This window comes from Sebastes umbrosus, chromosome 10 (assembly GCF_015220745.1).
Source record: "Sebastes umbrosus isolate fSebUmb1 chromosome 10, fSebUmb1.pri, whole genome shotgun sequence".
Taxonomy (NCBI): domain Eukaryota; kingdom Metazoa; phylum Chordata; class Actinopteri; order Perciformes; family Sebastidae; genus Sebastes; species Sebastes umbrosus.
The window spans coordinates 28626954-28647747 of NC_051278.1; the positions used below are offsets into that span (position 1 = coordinate 28626954).

Consider the following 20794-nt stretch of genomic DNA (forward strand, 5'->3'; position numbering starts at 1 on the left):
CCATAGCAGCAAATCTATAATTTAATAAAAAACACTAGTTTTGCCAATAATAAACATATCAGACAAGCACAATTAAATAATGCATTGGAAACTTGTAATACAATAAATTCAATAATAATAATAATAATAACAATAATAATAATAATAATAATAATAATAATAATAATAATGATAATAATAATAATAATAATAATAATAATAATACATATTTAAAAAAAAAGGTGGGCCATTTCTATTTTAATATCTGGTATTATGACACAGAACTTTACGTTTTTAAGACAAAGAAGTTGTCATGGCATGAACTGACCTGCTGGTGGCGCTGGTTAAAAGTCTAGTAGCGATCAAAGTCATTCTTCAGGGACCACGAATGTCCAAATTTTATAGCAATCCATCCATTATTTGTCGAAATAACCTGCATCATGTACTCTAAAGTAGGCCAATTATAGGTTACTTTATACTCTGAATCAAAGAGGCATGGCTGAAGCATCTGCATAATGTTCAGTGTTTCAGTCCTGCTATTAGACTGAATGGTTTAAAGCTGCACTTAAACCTGCAAGCAGGTCTACAGCGCTTTTTTAAAATTTACAATGTTTTATTTCAAAATACAATCTAATTACATGTTCAGATTTTTCCTTACAATTCTGCAAAAAATATTTTACAGTATAAAACTAATATAAAAATAAATTATAAATTATACAACGAATAAACGTATCAGATCAATACCTAACAATATAGTGTCTTAAGCACAAAACATATGTCTCGATGAACTATCCTTCAGTGAACGTCAACTTACTTTAATGGGGTTTCTGTATCTGATAAAAAGTGTACTAATGCTTTATGAACATATTACTACTCCCATATGTAAATATAGGTGGTTATATTTAAAATAGAAAACAATGGAACACTATATTTCTGTTACCTCATAAATATATAATTCCAAATAAAATCAAGGAGTTTATTTTTAAGATTGTACACACAGGTACTACTCTGTTAAAGATAATATTTGCAAGTTCTTCGTAACTGTTAACAATAGATGCACTTTTTTGCAATTGTGAAGGGGAAACTATTGAACATGTGTTTGTAGATTGTTTTCATGCAACTTCTTTTTGGTTTCATTTGAAGAAGAATCTCTCAAAACATTTCGAAAAAGATATTATACTAACAAAGATTGAGATATTACTCATCGTCAACAATCCCAGTTTTTCGTGAGATTTACATAATTAATTTGATTATCATCCTAGCAAAATATTATATAGATAAAATGATATGGCTTAAAAGAACACCCTTTATTTTTAAAGATACTGATTTTAAAACATATTGGACTAAGATTGAAAACTTAAAACTCTAAATTGATTAAAACTTTTAAATTGTTTAGACTTTTCAAATGTATTGCTATTGTTTAGCAGACCCCGAATGTTTTTTGTTTTGTTTTTATTCATCTTTTCCTTTCTTGACACTGACAAGTAGTCGCCTATTAACGCCTCCGGAAGCTGATATAGTTGACTTTTCCGGGGGGCCCTTGAAGGCAGCACTGCTCCTGGTAGACTACCTTCTCATCTCATCTCTCGGTGTTTCATTTTGTGAGCTGCCGCCGCTGGGCTGCTGTCGGCGCTTCCTCCTGCCTCCCAGTGAAGGATTACTGCTTCTTTTAATCTGTTAACGGTTTATAGATACTTTATATCCCACCCTGATACATCTCCCTGCATGGGAGACCTCACGGATTCAAAGATGAGCAGTTTGAGGGCGTTTAAGGAATCATTTGGTGAGTGAAATATTCAAGTTGTCTTTATAGACATAATATACAGTAGTTAATCATAATAGCATTTATCTTCATGTGTTTTACACTACTAGCTCACTCTGACACATCCTAATTTTATCTTGTTTTCTTTGTGACAACACAATTTTGTTTTGATCATTTAAAATATTATTATATTAATAATTATGAATAATAATAATAATAATAATAACAATTATTATTATTATTATATTAAAATATTAATATATATATATATATTTATTACCTCAATAGACACATTTTAATTTTAGCACCGTTAGTTTGTGGAAAAAACAGCAAGTGTTTCCTGCTTAGCCGTCTGCAACCACAGTCAAGAAAGTTTCCACAATTTAGAAACTCCCTCAGTCTAATAATGGAAAACCCGTTACCTTTAACCCAGTGGACCTATTTATAATCGAGTGATCTTGACAGACTGAGTCGTCAAATGTATGATTGGAGATGAGTGGGGAGACTGGGGACGGTTGAAACACTTTATAGCATTTCTCTCATTTACTCAGAGACTGTCTGGACTGGACCAAACAGAAATGTTTATATATTAAACTTACATCTGTGCTGCTAATTACCCATACCATTTAAAGATGATGATTACATATGGTTCACAATATTTATTTGAATGGAAGAAGTCAGATGTTGCAACTCACCCCAACCCCTGGGGACAGTTGCAACATGTAAAAAAATACATTAAAATTTCACTTATTAACTTTTATTGTACAAACTGCAACTGGTTTAAAAACAAAATCTACTTTTAAATGATTTATTCACTGTCTGACAATCAATAATGACTTATTATTTGCTAAAGGACCATTACAATAATATGTGCATTAATACAAAATAATAATGCTATTACGTTAATAACTCCAACTATTATGTACATCACAATGTCTTGTGCATGTATAAATGTAAACATTATTAACATAATCTTTTTTTTGTAAAAACAAAACAAAACAAAAAAAAGCAATACAAATTTGTATTTGGTGTAAACTATTCTTACCTCACAATGACTTGTGTATGTTGAAAAAAGCAATATCAATTTGGGTGAACTATCATTTTATGTACCCCACAATTACTTTTTTATGTAAAAAAACACTGTTGTGTTGCCTGTTTTTAATATGGTTGGCCTGGGGACGGTTGCAACAACATAACACCATGTGCTAGCTAAACAGACTGACTTTGTTAACCATGTCACTTAGAAGTCCACAAAACAATGATTCAAACTGAGTAAGTTTGGATAAATTCAAATAAATAAAGGTCAAAACAGTATGACAAAATTACAGATCTTGAAAAAATTTCTTTCATACCTCCAAAACACGTTTTTTTTTCTCAATAAATGCAGCACAGATGTTGTATGTGTCTCCTGTGTTCTTGGTGGGGGGAGGGTCTGACTGAGCATGTGCAGTATGAGTGTCATCCCTGTAGCATGATTCTGATAGGAGGAATAAGACCTGTTGCAACTGTCCCCAGTCTCCCCTACTAACTTTTGCTTTTGTCTTAAAAAGTAAAAAAGTGAGACCCCTGATGAACTAAAAAAAAAGAAAAACAAACCGTGTGATCAAGGAGGGGAATTGAAGGGGTTTTACCCAAGAGCATGACTCAACCCACCCATTTTTGTCAGACATTGTTGCATCTTTAGGCAAGGCAAGGCAGCTTTATTTGTATCACACATTTCAGCAACAATTCAAAGTGCTTTACACAAACATTCAAGAACATTGCGACAAAGTGCAAAAGAACATTAAGACATAATTAAAACAGTCATAAAAACGTTAAAAATTAGAAAAAATAAGAAAAAGCTAAAAATAAAAGCTAGAAGAGAAGCTAAAATAGAATATAACACACAAGAGTAGAAGATATAGTGCAGTATAAGATGATTATTTGGTTTAATAAAAGGCAGCAGCAAACAGGAAAGTTTGAAGCTTTGATTTAAAAGGACTCAGAGTTGGAGTTGGTCCTGCAGTTTTCTGGGAGTTTGTTCCAAATATTTGGTGCATAAAAACTGAATGCTGCTGCTGCATGTTTAGTTCTGACTCTAGGAACAGATGACCTGAGAGGTCTGGATGGTTCATAACATAGCAGAAGATCAGAAATGTATTTTGGCCCTAAACCATTTAGTGCTTTGTAACCCAGCAGCAGTATTTTGAAATCAGTTCTCTGAGAGACAGGGAGCTAATGTAGAGACCTCAGAACTGGACTGATATGATCCACTGTCTTGGTCTTAGTGAGGACTCTAGCAGCAGCAGGTTCTGAATCAGCTGCAGCTGTCTGATCGATTTTTTAGGAAAACCAGCAAAGAAGATAAATGCATGGACTAGTTTTTCCAAATCCGGCTGAGACATCAGTCTCAGTTCGTTGTGTCAATCCCGTCTACCGACTGAAACTTTCGTCCGTCATTGAAATTTTCGGAACAGGTTCGATTTTCTGTGCTTTTTTCACATCCGTCAAAAAGGCAAAAGAGGGTTGTTTGACCACTCAGAGCCACCGTCCGTACAAACGTCATCATCCAAAATAGCATGATAAATGTTCACGTTGTCTCTCAGCACAAAGCCCTTTATGATAAAGAAATAAAAGAATACGGAAAAAGATGCATAATTTAAGGATAGATTGTGACAGGTGACTGCAGAACAGCTTGGAACCGGGGTTGAATGTGTAACAGCAGCGATTGAGCTCTAGGCAGCTGAACGATAGCTTCTTTCTAATGTCATTCATTCATATGCCCCGTTTGGGACTAGCTCTATCCATCGCACCCACGCAATTAGTTCCGTTTTGTCTTTTACTGCAAATTTTTGCAACAAATAGAATAATAAACACATCAGACATCAACGTTTTTTTATCGGATGACAGATTAAAAAAACGCATACGAAAAACTAAAAAGTAACGTAGACTTATTTTGTCACGTGAGTCGCTAGTCAGGGAAGTTAACGTCAACCGCGACCGTTTCCTAACCCTAACTAAGTGGTTTTGTTGCCTAAACTTAACTTCCTGTGAGAACGGAAGTTTATTTTGAAAGGGATACTATGCATGTAACGAGCGTATATTGACACGCTGTGCTGTTAGACGCATTGGGAGTGAGAATGTGTTGTTTTGAAAGCCAATCTGCCTGTACAGACGTTAGCTGTTTGTGTGTGGAGAATTTTATTAAAGGAACACGTTTCAAAAGCTTCTCCATATACTGCCAAGTATGTATGTAGGACTTTTGTTTTGGAAAATACTAAATAACAAACACAGGACTTTCAACCAAGAGGCCCATGTTCGAGACTGGTGTTTGTGTCCCGTAGTGTTGTTGAGTTTTTTTGAAGTTATGTAAGTGTTTTTCCGCGCTGGTGTTACGTTGTTTGAGTATGTATTTTACTTAGTTTACGTGCTTATTTTAAGTGTAACCATGATGTTTTTTCCTAAACTTAACTAAGTGTTTTTTTTTGCTTAAAACTTTACTGTAACATGGTGTTAAATTTTAGTTATATGTCTTCCCATGAGATCAAGTTGTGTGGCTTCAACCCTGGTGGCAAATCCAAAAGTTGTTCTTTATTAATGCCTTATAACTGGTCTATACGGCATTAGTAAATTATGGGTAACCATTAGGCCTAATAAAGATGACAACTTTTAGCTAAACCAGCTTTGCCAGGCCACAATTGTAAATAAGAATTTGTTCTTAATAACTTGCCTGGTTCAATAAAGGTTAAATTAAAATAATAAATAATAAACCCTTCTAAAAGGGTGCTTTATTATACCCCTGCGACCGTATTCGTCCTTCTGTCTGTCCTTCCGTTAGCATGTCATAATTTTGTTTCCGGAGTACAACTTGGAAACTATTTCACTTAGGAACTTCACATTTGGTTTGATGGTTGACAGTGTGGTCTAGTTTTGCCTTTTGGGGATTAAGAGTCCAGGGTGGCCAACATTTTTGATAATAACAAGCTAGATTGTGCTCAATAGATTAATGCCATTAGTTCCAAAAGGGCAAAACCTTTGGCCCTACTTTAGTAGGGGTCAAGCAGTGAGCAGGGGTACAGTATGTGAGCCATGCTCACTTTTGTCTTGTTATTCCTTCCTCGACACTCAGTAGAGAAGGTATTGTTTACGTATGATTCAGTGATTCGTTAGAGGCAACACTATGAACAATGTTCATAGATGTGTTGTTCATTGAACATGTGATTGTACACTTTCTTTTTATTCTCGTTTTCAGTGATAATCGTTAAAAGCTCTCCAATGTTTTCCATGTTGCTTTTGATGAGAGTCAAAGGCTTTAGATTCTGTAGTAAACCAACTTCTCTCTAGGCCTCGTACTGCTGAACAACTTCTCTACTTCTCATTTATATTTTGATTGTGTGTCATACTCACGTACGTGTACATCCAGCCTGCTGTCTCGGCTCATGAGCAAACATGATCTCATGGCATGACATATTATTTCCTTTAAGTGTAACCGACTTTGCCGGTAGTTACCAAAACCACTTCCACACACTGTGTTTGGATAATGATCATGTGTTAAGACACGCTGCGAGTTTGTCTGATCCAAGTATACAGTAACAAATAACAATCTTGAATTGATCTCTAAACTATAAGCCAGGATGTGGAGATTTAGTCCAGTTAAAACTGTCTGCTGCAATGTTTTATTGAAGTTCTTTTCTTTATTTGGACACCATGTGAAAATGTTAATACATCAGCAAACATTATATAATTATTATCAAGTAACAAAGATTGAGAACAGTGGAATTAGGCCATGTTACCCCCAACATCTGTTTGCCTGTAGATCTCAGAGTGAATTTGTGATAAGTTTTTACTTATTTTATAGCACTAGACTTGTTTTCGCCCTGCCATACCACAGCTGATGTCAGAACTACAGCAGCAAAGTCAAGTCAGATAACACATTTCCAATGATGGCACATGTGGGTTTGCAGCTGTGACATTAGTACCAGTAAGCCAATCAGATGTCACTTCTGTTTCAACCTTTTTCCTTGACCTTTCCAACACAGCGTCTTGAAACTGTTGAACTTTACTTAAATAGATTTTTGACTACAGGTCTATGGTTTGACTAATATGGGTTTTTATTGGCTTGTACCAACAGAGATATGTTTGGTTTAAAGTTGATCTGTTCACTGAAACTTGAAGGAAGTCTTTTCTGTAGACGTTGTAGGTGTTTATTTATTGACTAACAACCATCTGCCCAGCACTTCCCTGCAACATCTTTGATAGCAGCACGGGTTGCCAGATATGATCGGTGGTGATCACCGTATGATCACAGGTTTGTATTTTGGTCTCTATACAGGACCATGATGGTACCAAACCTGGCTACTCCTCACTGTGACAGCAAGCCTCTGTGAAGCTGTGCACTCAGCAATTGTTCGTCAAGAAATAATTTCAGCACGTGTAACTCCCACCAAATTGTCATATTTATATTTATCTTGGATTAAACAAACTAGATCCAAAATTTGGAAAGAGACTTTATGCTAAGCTAAGCTAAGCTAACTACATACTGAATCCAGCTGTGTAATTAACACACAGAGATGGGGGTGGGCGATACAGACAAAATCTTCTATCACTTAATATATATAATATACTGTATATGTAATGTTATGTCACGGTAACGGTAAGGGATGCTAATTTTGAAAAAATTCTAAACCGATAACCGACCCTCGTTAACCGATTATTAACCGTTAACCGACAAGATTAGTGCGACGTAAGCGGCGGTGTGCCAGCTGCAGTGTATGAGCACGACAAACAACTGAGTCTCCAGTTCACCGTCAGCTACTGTAGCAGCCGCGGTGCTGCGTTCACTGTCTCCAGTTCACCGTCAGGAGAGCTACTGTAGCAGCCGCGATGCTGCGTTCACTGTCTTCAGTTCACCGTCTGGGACTGTTACTTAGCAGCAACTGTGCCACTTTCCCAGTAAAAGTATCCACCGCACATTTAGTCAGATGTGTGTCTGCCCGGCGTAACTTTAGCGAGTGTCCGACAAACATTGTGTGTGTTTGTGCTACGTTAGCAGCTCTAGCATTGCCGGTGGCTTCGTGCTTGCCGCCGCCGCACACACATACAGTCTGTCAGCGTGGCGTAACTTTAACGAGTGTCCGACAGACCGTGTGTGTGTGTGGCGGCGGTGAGTGTGAGGTTGTTGGTGGCGTTATAGCTGTGAACGTAGGTGTAGCAGACAGTGCGTGTACAGTTTATTTGTCACTGGATAAATGCTACAACTCCTCAGCTCCGCTTCGCTCAAGCGAGCTCGAGAGACCGCAGCCAACTTCCTGTATCCTGCAACTCCGGCTCTGCCTCTTAAGGTGGGCTGTTAAGGTGGACCAACTTTTCTCCTTAAACTGACAAGCCGCTCCTCTGAGTTTTGCTCAGCTTTTTAATTAATTATTAATATTTCTTTTAACCGTTTAACCGATAGCGTTAATCAGTTAAAATGCTTAATGTCGGTTAAACGGTTAATTATTAACATCCCTACTTCTTCTTTTCTACAAAAAAGTACAGTCAGTTTTTGTAGAATGTTTTCGTGTGATATTCATATATTATATGTCATTAAAGAGGTAATATAAGCATTAATATACCTGTTTAATCCTGAATACACACACACAGTGAGACAGACACACTTACCACCCACTATCAGCTATGTCACACATGTAGCAGAGAGTTTGTACAGTGTGTTTGTATATAGCTGCTCTCAGTCTAGACTTCGCCGTGGCCTGGGTCAGGTATTGGCATGTCATTCACCTCAATTCATGTGTGGAAAACAAACTCACAGCCCCACTACACAGGGTGCATAGAAACTGTGCTTTACCTCATGGGAGACATGGGTGGTCAAAATGGAGAGAAAAGCTGTTCACCTGTGTGGAATTATGGCCCTTAGCAATGTATTATGATGTGGTTTATATTTCATCTCTTGAACTTTATCCAGAGCGTGCAGTCACATGCCCCTGCATTCCCAGAGAGGGAGAAACAATGCTCAAACTGAGCTGGGGTTCGACTTACACTTGATAATTGTGTAACTGGCTGTAAGTCCTAATACTTAATTGCTATATTTAAAGGGGGGGATACCACCCAGGGGTGCAATGTTTAGCTACGCACTGGTTGTTTTGCATTTGTGAGCACATTAACTAGAAATCACCCACAATTTACATTACTGCATTGACATTACTTCCCTAAGCATATGATCACTTTTTAGTTTGTTTTTTTCTACCTTCCAAGCAACCTTTACTTTACTGAAAACCAGATTGAGATAGGTAACCCATCACAGTGAGCAATTTCTTGCCTTTTATATTACTACTCAAAACCGCTCAAATCACTCACCGCTCGCTCCTCAGCTTCCTTTCGAAAGTACTTTGTGAACTCCATTGTCAAGCTTGCAACAGGTGATTTTTGACAGAAAATAGTGTGGTAGATGCTCTCTGGGTTGGGCTCGGGCATGCTTTGAACTCATGGTGTGAGCAGGTACTGTAGGTACCAGAGCGAAAATGGAGCGTGTCTTTTTTTTTTTTTTAAATCCGCTCTGCACTCCATCGAGAATCCTTGCGCTCGCTTGTTCTCCGCTCACATGCTCTGATGAGAACTGAATGTGGTAGAGTATACAGAGCGTTGAATCCTCAGTGAGGATTAAATAAAGTTTAAGAGCAACTGAGTTAAGTTTCAAAATGTTACAGTTCAGTTTCAAGTTTATTGGAATTCAGCTCCAAACTAATACATTTTATTTTCAAATTATTCTATTCAGATTCAGTTTTTCAATTCAATTCAATTCAAGTTAAACAAGACAAATTCAGTTTCTAGTGACACATTTTTGTGCCCATACAGACAAGCGAGCATGTAGTGTGTTCAGCATGTCAGTCAGATGTGAACTATTGATTCCGCGCTCATATTCCCCCCGAAACTAACACAGACAAATATAGACCATAGAAGTAGAGTGACTGAACGCAACATTGGAGCAAAGTGCAACATGTCAACATTTCCTAGTAGACCTGTGTGGGCTGGCCTACAGAACTGGGTATTTACCTTTAATTTCCCCTCTAATGGATTTACAGCGCTGTCTGTCACCTGTGCTCTGTGTTGTTTCAAAAAAAAAAAAGTGAAAAAGTTTGATTCCATAATCAGAAAGATAAGATAGTTGAAGTGCACGTAATAAATCATGTGGCAATGCAGGAAATGCAACCATACACTGGAAAACACCATATTAGGCCTACAGTGTGTGTGTGTGTGTGTGTGTCTCGATAGAAAGAGTAGTGTCTGTGTCATGAGTGCTCATGTATGTGGGAAGCTTTTAGGAATTACTGATGACTGAATTATAAAAAGTAACGATAATTTTACCCACCGATTACCTTTGATTTAGAGCATTTTGCAAACCAGCTTTTCATAATATCAACATTTGCACAGCGGATTGCCGTCTGTTCCCTAAACTACTGCGTTACGAACATTTACTTTCTGTGAACGTGGTTGCAATTGAGTAACGAATGCAGGTAACCGCTGCTTTGGGAAATACAGCAGACAGAAAACAGAAAAAAAGCAGAAAACTTACAGTATTTCCCCTTTTGTGTACAGTAAATGATTGTGTTTACCGTGTTTGTTAAGGTACGTCTGCATTCCTTGACTGAAACAAAGATCTTTGTTTTGGACTTTGAGGATTATAGACACTCCATCAGGAAAGCATTAATAACCCTAAAATGACCTTTTGGGTTTACTCAGCCGACATTGCCTAGAATTGCCGCTCATTATTTCAGACATATTTCTCATTGGGTTTCATTGGCTCCGCCTACCTGGAATTCGGCTATCTTGTGCGTTTTTCATGTATTTTATGCATACTTTTACTTACTCCTCCTAGAGAGTTTATCGGATTTGCGTCAAATCCGGGTGGTATAACCCTCAAACTAATGTGACGCTAAATTGCGAAGGAATTTTTGATCGCTCGAACGCCGATGTCACAGGTCATGTGAGAAGACGTCATTTTATCACTTTACAGTAGGGTTGGTACGATTCACACAGCTCACGATACGATACACGATATTGGGATCATGATCTCGACACGATATTATAACAATAATTTTAACACAACTTGAATGAAGATTATCGCAATTATTTCTGGGAAAATATATCGTCCATCAGAAGTAGTTATCGTGACTAGGGATGTCACGAGAACCAATACCTCGGTACCCAGTCGATGCCTAGCTGCAACTGGTTGTACCATGTATGACAATATGACTGGTATGCCAGAATCCAAACTTTATATCAGTTAAAACCAGGCTGTTTGACTGAGTCTGAGGCTGATGTACAGGCTGGTGACACTGTCTCCGTGACCTACATAGACGACTGCTCTCTCTCAGGTGAACAACACCTTGAAAGCTGTATGGAGGAAACAGCCTGCTTACACCTGATCACTTAATCCTAATTCTAGTTCCCCATGCAAAAAAAAGTTTCATCGTCATAGAGTGTAACCCAAGAAAGGCCAGATGAGTTCTTTATTTGGAGCCCGTTGGATACAATGGCTTTACAGTGACGTGGACCGATGAAGGCCCCGTTCAGGTATTTTCTGGAGCTGAAAAGCTGCCTTTGTGCTGCTCTCCCAACTCATCCGTGAATGTGCTTGTTAGAAATATTCCTTTTCAGTGCTGAGGGCATTTGAGTTAAGAGTTTTCCATGTTGGAGCTGAACAGTAATTTCATTGTTTCTGAGAAGCTTTCATGCACTAAAAGCTGTTTTTTTTTATCAGGAATGAAGTGGAGGATAAACACACCTAAACTTCACACTTTTTTTATTTGGCAAAGTCTAATGCAGCTTAAATGAAAATAGGATAATGACATAAAGCAGTTTACCTCCTGTAAATGATCACCATGTGTCATTACTACCCAGTTTTACTGCCTACATGAACATGTCCAAACTACATCATTCTCACATACCAGAACAGACTCGTTGCTTGGAGGAAGTGGCTTTTCTGTGCATCTCTGCAGCTGATAGTTAGGTGATAAGTAGGAAGTGGATGAAATGTATAGAGGTGACAGCATGTCGTCGCAAATATTGAAGTATTTTCCTTTTCTGTAACAGACAGAAGCAGCTCTGAACCTGTGGAGGACACAGACACCACCAGCTTTGTGGCAGAATTTGTAAGCAACTTCTCTTTTTTTCTTTTCTCTACTCGTGTGTTTGTCTTGACTTGCCTTCTATCCAGTTTGCTTTACACTGATTTCTCATTGTTCTTCCTCAGAAAACAGAGTCTTACAGTAATCTGCTAAGAAATGTACCATAACTGAACACACTATGCTGTGATTGGTAGCGCCCGAGGGCTCATTGGAGAACAGGTCGTAGCAGGTTGATCTTTGCACACAAAGAGAGTCATTTTCTTCCACAGTCGCAGACTACGTCTTGAGTATTGCCTCAGTCTTATGAACAGAATACAAAAGCTCCCGTGAAAACGGGTTAACAGGGCAGGTTTCTCTCTTTAGCTTTATTCATTTTCTTTCTAATATTTTCTTGTCTGCCCCTTGTCTCTTTCCCACAGTCCCTGGAGGCCAATTATCCAGTGCAGGTGACAGATCCTAACGGTAAATAAGGACATACTGTATATGGACATACTACTTCTATCATACATACTGTCAATTCTCAAATCAATAAAAGGCAGAGTGGCCGGTGCAAACAAATAAAGGCATGGTGGGAGGCGGGGGCGGGGGCTATGGGTGAATACCTGTAATATAATAGCTCACGTGGTAAATTCAGAATTATGTATTTCCACAGCACTAAATCTAATGTGAAACATTTGTGTAGGAAGTAGGGATGCTAATTTTGAAAAATGTTCAGAACCGATAACCGTCCCTCGTTAACCGCTTATTAACCGTTAACTGACAAGATTTGTGCCTGGCATGCAGCGGTGCGCGAGCTGCAGCGTATGAGCACAACAGACAACTGAGTCCCCAATTCACCCCTCTGGGACCGTTAACTTAGCAGCCACGATGCTTCGTGTAGTGTCGCGGACATGCAGCCACTTTCCCACTCGGAGAGCGCAGACCTCTGCCGAGCTACTCTCTCGAGTTACTCTTTCCAACAATCACCTAGTGTGCTTTGGTCGAACTCAACTGTAATTTCACCGAGTTTAATGTGAATCTACAGGTGTTCCCCTCTCCCTCCACCCCCCGCTCTCTCTCTCTGCTGTCAGAAGGAAAGAGGCAGGGTGACGCGTCATGAATGCGTCATCAGTTACACTGCGCATGTCTTAAAGCCTGTGGTGTTAATGCACAGGCTGAGCGGAGTTATTAAAAAAATTCCCGAAGCCGGATCATGATCCGGATCGCCACAAAATCGAATGGATTGTTCATTGTGCCACACCCCACCCCTCCAAAAAATTTCATTGAAATCCATTGCAGACTTTTGGAGTAATCCTCTAAACGGACAAACCAACAAACAAACCAACAAACCAACGCTGGTGATAACATAACCTCCTTCCTAGGCCTTTGGCCTTGGCGGAGGTAATTAGAAATAAAGGCCTGGGTAACGTGGTAACTTAAACCTGTACCAAATGGCAACTGGTATGTTCCCATTCAACTGAACTGCATTCTCAATTACGTTTCGAGGGAACCATGTTTTCTCTTGATTTGTGGATAGCAGTTTTAAACACGTGGTTCATGTTGTGAATTGAAACAAAACTAAACTAAAATGCAACAAGACTAATTGTTTAGGTTTAGTAAAACACCATAGTTTGGCTTTAAATAAGTAGGCTATGTTTATTCCGCTATTTACGTCATGGACGTGAATTGAAATAAGTCAACGCTGCCTTGGTTTCACACGGGACATGAACAGCAGTCTCCTGGGTGAAAGTCCTGTGTTTGTCGGACCCGTCCGTCCACCACCAAGACCCAGAGCTCCTCCTTACATGGACGAAAATACCTTTAGTTTTATGGGAATGTAATTTTTAGGCCTCTCTCTCTCTGCTGTTGAGGTAAACTTAGACCACGTCTCTATTTGAGAATTTACAGTACATTTTGAAGTGTCTTCTGTCATTGTGAAAAAAAGCATATTTGTCAGTGATTATTAATATTCCTGCAATGTTTTTAGTTATCAGAATACACTGATGTCAGTAATGTGTCTCCAGCAGATGCGGTGACACTCCACCTGAGCTCCATGCCCTCTGGATACCTGATTCCCTCCTCAGACAGAATAAGACAGGTCAGTATTACCACCTTTGATCCAGCCTGTGTTTGAACCGTCTTAGTCCCTTTATCGTCATCTTTCACAGAGACTCAGTTCCACAGGCGTCACAGACATCACTAAAAATAAACGTAATTTACACAGAATGATGTCACACAAGTGACAAATAAAGCTTGGTTTCACTTTCACCCACTCAGGCCCTCCAAACTTTCCTTCTCTCCTTCTTTCTTACACAAGTGAGGTAACCACAAACTGTTCCACCTGTAGGAAGCAAGCACAATGTAGACCTTTCACCTACAGCTACTGTCATTCATAAACATGAATATGTAATATATGAATCAATAGTATTGAAGACTCTCTTTGGCTGAGAAGCCAGATCAGATGATTCCCACTGTTGACCACTGATGCATGTTTGACCTGCGTCGCCATGTTGGACTGAAACTAAACCGTCTACTATGTGAAGTTCATGTGATTAAAGAAAATGCAACCTCAGCACATAGGCATGAACAGGAATGTTGTAAAAGATTTAAAAAAGTCATCATATTCCTGTGATTTATATCAACATCTTTGCTGGGGTGTTAGTTAGGATAGGATAGCACTAAAACTACGTCATACATGTCAGGGAATTTAGGCCATGGACGAAGGAAGAACTGATCACTTTTTTGGTACCGTTCATGATCTACTTAGTTTTCGGCGCTTAACTACTAAACTGTTGGGCGTAGATGCAATACCATTTTTTTTCTTAGATTCATGACAAATCTTTTTTTGTAGACATGCCATTTTCACATCAATTCTCCAACAAACTTGAAAACATTTGCAATATAAATAAACATGCTTCTGAATCTATTTTATGGGTTAACAATAAACACTTCTAAGGCAGGGAAACTGGGTCATAACTATAACTACTGGAAGACGAAAGAAGTCAGAAAGGTAAGAGACAGTTTCCCTGTCTTAGAAGTGTTTATTGTTAACATCAAATAAATTCAGGAAGAGACAGCCTGCTTATTTACATTGCAAATGTTGTTTAAATTCTATACTCCATTCATATCGCCACAGACAGGCAGTTACTGTTAGCCTCCAGAATAATATACATTTGTTCCACATCCGTCATAATAAACAGCCAATGAGATAAAAAAAAAAATCACAATAGCAGCCTAGTGAAATAAACAATCAATAGAAATGTTTCTCGGTCCCCTGTGGTTCTTCATAAAAAACATGTCAAATATGAAAAATCCTCATTTAAATCATTAGGTTTAAGTATGTATTACTGCCACCGCACATGTGGTATGATGTTTAATAATTAGAACGCTGTCCTAGCTCGACTCAAAACGTCTGTGCATTAAATAATATATTTGGAGTATTCTCTAAATATATGACCGCCATATCAACCAATCAGCAATCGCCATCAGTTCTGTGTATTTTGATGCAGATCTGGATCTAAATGCATATTATCATATTTTGTTCTCTTATTAGAACTACCAAATGTAGAGAATTATGTTGTACCTTGGCAGAGCTACACACTCTGTGAGTACTTTCTAATTTAGACTGTGAACGTACAGGATGTGGTTTTGTCCCGGTGAACTGCAGGTGCAGATGTGAGTATTGCTAATAACAGAGCAGGAACACAGGAGGCAGAGAGAGTGTTAACATCAGTCTCTGTCATGTAGCTTTGTAAAAGACAGCATTGTTGAAAATAACCATGCAGTTAGTAGTGTTTTGAATTTGTCCATTCCAGTCGGTCCAGTCATCACCAGTAAAACGTATACGTCCCTCCAGGCGTAGCGTCTTGATTCTCTGTCTGGCCTCGATGCACCGTAGTGTGCAACGTGGCATTTGTTGAAACATGTTTAACTTACAGAAGCCAGTGAAAGTGCGTCATGTATAGAGGACGGAACCTGCCAAAATAAAAAAATGATAATACATTTTTTTTAAATTACTCGATAAATAAACAAATATGCCATTAAATGAACCAAAAATAACATTAAAAAAATGTAGGCATTAATTAATTTATAACATGTGACATAAACTGGTTTATCTGTTTTCATGTATGCTAGCTAGCTGCTTATCAAATCCAGTCTTCATCCCCGGCTCCGTACAGCGGCTCCACCAGTGGAAATTTGGCAACTCACTTTATAGTTACAATAGTGTAGTGCCCGTTCAAAACATGCCTGTTCAGAACGGGCTGGATGTTTGGCCTGTGGTGTTGCTGCTTGCAGCTCTCTTGAGAACCATACAAACAACTTCACACTTGACACTGCGTGTCCTTGGTTCTTGGTACCATGACAAAGCCGCATCACACACCCAAGTCACGGCTACTCACGGTCATAAACACCGGTGAAATACACTCTGGTTCCCCCCAACTAAGGGCTCCAAACAGCTGTAGATGTATTATTATGTTTAGATATGAAAAGCATCGAATTATGTTACTATTCTAACTCATTGTACCCTGAAATAACTTACGAAAGGCCCCCAAAGCAAAATATGCAACTCAACTGTATACTACTTACTGTGTACTTCTACTTCAGAGGAAAACATTGCAGTACTACATTTACCTGACAGAGAAATGTTACTGCTTACGTCGCAGATTCCAATTTGACTCACAAAATATAACAATTAAAATATGATGCATTATTAGTCAGTAAACTATCCAGCATCATATTAGAATTGAAAGCTTCACCTTGAACAGATTATTAGTACATTTAAGCACATTGTGCTGATAATACCTCTCTTTCACTCTTTACTTGAAGTAAACATTTGAACGCAGGACTTTTACTGTGCGGTATTAATAGTTTTATTAATACTACTACTACTACTACTACTACTACTAATAATAATAATAATAAAAATAAATGAATTTATATAGCGTTTTTCTAGTCGCAAAGTTGCTTTACACTGAGCGGCAATGGTGGGAAAAACAACAGACAACGTGACAGACACACATTGATGAACTGACTGTCTTGGGGGAGTGAGTTCCAAAGCCCGGGAGCTGCCATGAAGAAGGCTCTGTTCCCGAAGATGCGAAGGTTGGACTTGGGGGTTTACTATTGATTTACTATTAATAGTAAATAGTAGGGCTGCCAATCGATTAACATATTTAATTGTGATTAATCGCACATTTTCTATCTGTTCAAAATGTACCTTCCGGCAAAAGAGTCAGTGGGCACCCGGCACAGTCACGCTGACATATAGTAAGTGTACAGAGCCGGTGGCATGAGGCTGTGTGAACGCTATTGCCGGCATGAGGCTGAGAAAGCACACCTCATCCGGTATTGGGGCTTTGAATGATGTTACAGATAAGCTGTCTATGAGGCGTTCAAGGACCTCAAAGTAAGCTCAGTTTGTTCCGCTGCTACCCCTCGTTTTGGTTCCGTTGCGGTGTTATCACAGATCGACGTAATAAATTAATAAAAACTAGGTGTCTGACTGTATTACCTCAGGGGAAATAAAGAGCAGTACAGCTTAACCCTGGTGGAGGGAGTACTCTTGTGTCTGTTTTTTTCTTTCATCTACCCCCACATGCGAGAAAAGAGATAGGAAACACTGACGAGAGGTCTGCTGCTGCTGCAGGTGAGGTCATTACCAGCTCAGCCCTTTTCCATGTCGGCCCCAGTCAGGCCAGCCTCCTGTTAATGGAGGGTTTGGTGGCTGTGAGAGCTGAGACAGGATATCACTTGCTGCGGTGTCTAATCCTTAGCCGATCTGGATCAGTGTGGTTAGATTGACTTGATAGCACGGCAGGGCGTACATCCAGCCTGTGTGAGTGAGAACGAAGGTAGTTCTATAAGCACAGGCGGAGCCCTCTACGAAGGGGGCCCTGACACTCCAGCGCCGTTCGCTGAAGAGGGTGTGGGATACCAGGGGGCGCTGCATGGACGCCGCGTTATATACTGTGGGAGGCACGTATTCGGTAGGCATGTCCTGATTGGCCGACTACGTTTATGCAAATGTCAGTGGGGAACGCAACCCCCACCCCCCATATGAGTAGCCAACTAGTGTAAAATAACACAACGCCGTGGGTTGGTTTTCCTCCTGTCCTTGACCAATTCACAGCCTCAAAAATCCACACAAGTGAAGTTCAGACGTGACAAGCAGTTTGTAAATGCAGGTTCAACAGTTTGTATATAAATGTAACAACATCCAAATGTGTTTTTGATGATAATTGCAAATACTTTTAAATACATATATTTGTGGATTTCTATTACATTTATTTAAACCAAGAAATATTTGTGTGTGCATCAGAAATATATTTGTGAATCTTATTTATATTTATTTTTTTTGACATTTATATACAAAGATAACTATTTTTGTGTGCATTGAAAAATATTTTTGTGGAATCATTTATATTTAAATCACAAAATACATTTGTGAATCCTTTGTGTGCTTCATTAATATTGAGACTGATCTGACGCCATCATTTTAACAGTAAACCTTTAAATGACTGCAAATATCTGTAAATCTACAGACATTTCATTGGTTTATCTAAAAAAACATTTAAAAAATACAGAAAATTTCCTGTGAAATAATGTTTTTTCATTCCATGATATATATTTATTTTATGATATAAAGTTTCGTATAATTTGCTGACTACTTTTCTGTAGTGTAAAGCATGAGGTGTGAGAGGAGAATAATTACTATTGTGTTCATATTGCAGGCATGTTTGCGATTGAGTTTGGGCATTTGAAAGAAAACCAGTGCACTGGATGTGATGTAACTAATAGCAATAATTTGTGTTTCTCTGTGTTGTAGCCTGTTCAAGATGTTGAAGAATGCACCTGCCCAACATCTACTTCACCAGGTATATCAATTTCTTATAATGATGGGAAAATCTTGACTAAATCATTCTGCATGAAAATCACATTCATTCTTGGTGGATTGTTAACATGAAATATTGCCAAAAATATTCCCAGCATCATCAGCCAGGAAAGGACATTTCATTTTGAAAATATAATGAATGTGTATGCCGTGTAATGACGGCAACAGTGACGTTTTTAGGCGGAAAAAGAATTATGGCGCAACAACTGCTTTGCACAGATTGTAAAACCAGAAAATTACACAATTTAATAATTTGACATAATGCGCAATTTCACATCTCTCACGCAGATGAACACTTAACTGTTCTCATCAACTTATACTGCTCAATTCCCTGTTTGTATGCGCTGTCAATTTGAGTAGCTATGTTTGCTCTTACCCACGTTGTCCTGCTGCTTTCATGTTTGGTAAGGAAGATTAGACATTAGAAGATTAGACATCTCTCAGGAAGATGTTTGAGATACTCAAAGCCTGTTCCAGTGAGTAGTCAGTACCATCCCCTCCCAATAACACACAAAAAGTGCATCTTCTCTGACAAGCTAGCGGTTAGCTATCTTTTTAAATCTGCGATTATTTTTACTAGCAGTTTGGTGGATAATAATAGAACTATCACATTTTACATTTGATGTCAATACAGAGCAGATTGCAATGTACACTTTCCCTTGAGCTAACTCAATCTTCCTTGTCCATCTCCGAGCTCAGATTACCCCAAAGAACTGCGGTTCCTCAGCAGCCCCTGTGAAAAGTGCTGCTGCCCAGCGCCTCCTCCGAAGATCAGCGACCTCATGAACGACAAGGATCTCCTGGACTTATTGCGGCTCAAGCTGGATCCAAACCACTGCACCATCAAAAACTGGAAAAACTTTGCAAGTCGCTGGGGGATGAGCTACGATGAACTGACCCTGCTGGAGCACCAGACCCAGGGCTCCTTGTCCCACAGCCCCACCCAGGAGTTCCTGCTGCGCTACAACCAGAAGACGGTCACTGAGCTCACTGAACTTTGCCGCATCTACCAGCGCGTTGATGTGCTGCGACTGCTGCAGAGCTGGATAGAGAAGGACTGGCCGTCACGCTGGCAACAGACTCATTAACCAGTTTGACTGTGTATTTTTCCTCTGCCAGGGTTGTACTTGTTAGGGATTTCTTCTTCTTCATAAGCTTTTTATCGTTAATAACTTTAGCGAGTGATCTTAAACGACAGATAAAACCATGACCAACAACTGAAAACTTCCTGTAGAGAATGTCAGCATCGCTGGGTGCTTCAGGACCTTACAGGCAGTATAGCACTTACAAGACTTTAGGCATGCTAGCGGTGTGGTTCTATGGATGGCAATGTTGTTTTGCCTGACGGCCAATCCGCCTGTTCTGTCAGTTCTGACATTCATGATTTTAATTATACCTGTTAAATAAAGACTTATCTTATGATTCATGGAGCATGAATCCTATAACTCTGAATAAAATGAATCCCCTGACTTTTCCTATAGCGCTACCAGCAGGTCAAAGTTTCCACTTATCTAGTGAAATATCTCAACATTAACTTGATGGATTGGATGGACATTCATGGTTCCTGAACGATGCATCCTAATGACTTTGGTGATCCCCTGACTTTTCCTTGTGGTTTCTAGCGCAACCACAAGGTTGGACATTTGTAGTTTTGAGTGGAATTTCTCAACAACTATCGGATGGTTTGCCAAGAAATTTGGTGCACGCATTCATTTTTCCCTCAGGATGAATTCTTATTTTTCTGGACTGTCATCATGAGGTCAAAATTTTAATTTGTCCAATAATTTGGTTTATGACCAAAGTCCTACAGAAGTGACATTCCCATCATCATCATCATCTGCTGTACTTTGTGTTTAGAGCTAATTAGCAAATGTTAGCATGCTAATACGTCATTTTAAGATGGTGAACATAGTAAACATTATACCTGCTAGAAATCTGCATGTTAGCATTGTCATCATGTGCATGTTAACATGTTCAAGTTAGCATAAGTACAGCCTCACAGAGCCGTTAGCATGGCTGTAGTCTGTTAATGTACATTTAACTGTATATGTCTGGATAGCAAACAAAGCACAAAGGAAA

The 20794-nt window shown here is 38.9% G+C and overlaps 1 protein-coding gene across 2 annotated transcripts; it reads left to right on the forward strand.

The window, feature by feature from the left end:
* The first annotated feature begins 1546 nt into the window (after positions 1 to 1546).
* Positions 1547 to 20476, forward strand: edaradd (EDAR-associated death domain). 2 transcript variants are annotated; one of them, XM_037783005.1, is made up of 6 exons: positions 1547 to 1762; positions 11810 to 11868; positions 12264 to 12306; positions 13848 to 13921; positions 18650 to 18698; positions 19415 to 20476. In XM_037783005.1, the coding sequence occupies exons 1-6, from the start codon at positions 1705 to 1707 to the stop codon at positions 19801 to 19803; spliced, it is 672 nt and encodes a 223-aa protein (XP_037638933.1). In that variant the 5' UTR covers positions 1547 to 1704; the 3' UTR covers positions 19804 to 20476. The 2 variants fall into 2 exon arrangements, with proteins under 2 accessions (XP_037638933.1, XP_037638934.1); XM_037783006.1 differs by having other exon boundaries at positions 1550 to 1762; positions 13851 to 13921.
* The last annotated feature ends 318 nt before the right edge of the window (positions 20477 to 20794 follow it).

Excerpts from the sequence above, each read along its gene's own strand:
- edaradd (XM_037783005.1), top strand. The coding sequence starts at position 1,705 with ATGGGAGACCTCACGGATTCAAAGATGAGCAGTTTGAGGGCGTTTAAG. Across the intron at positions 1,763-11,809 it reads GGCGTTTAAGGAATCATTTG|ACAGAAGCAGCTCTGAACCT; the intron begins GTGAGTGAAATA and ends TTTCTGTAACAG. Across the intron at positions 12,307-13,847 it reads GCAGGTGACAGATCCTAACG|CAGATGCGGTGACACTCCAC; the intron begins GTAAATAAGGAC and ends ATGTGTCTCCAG.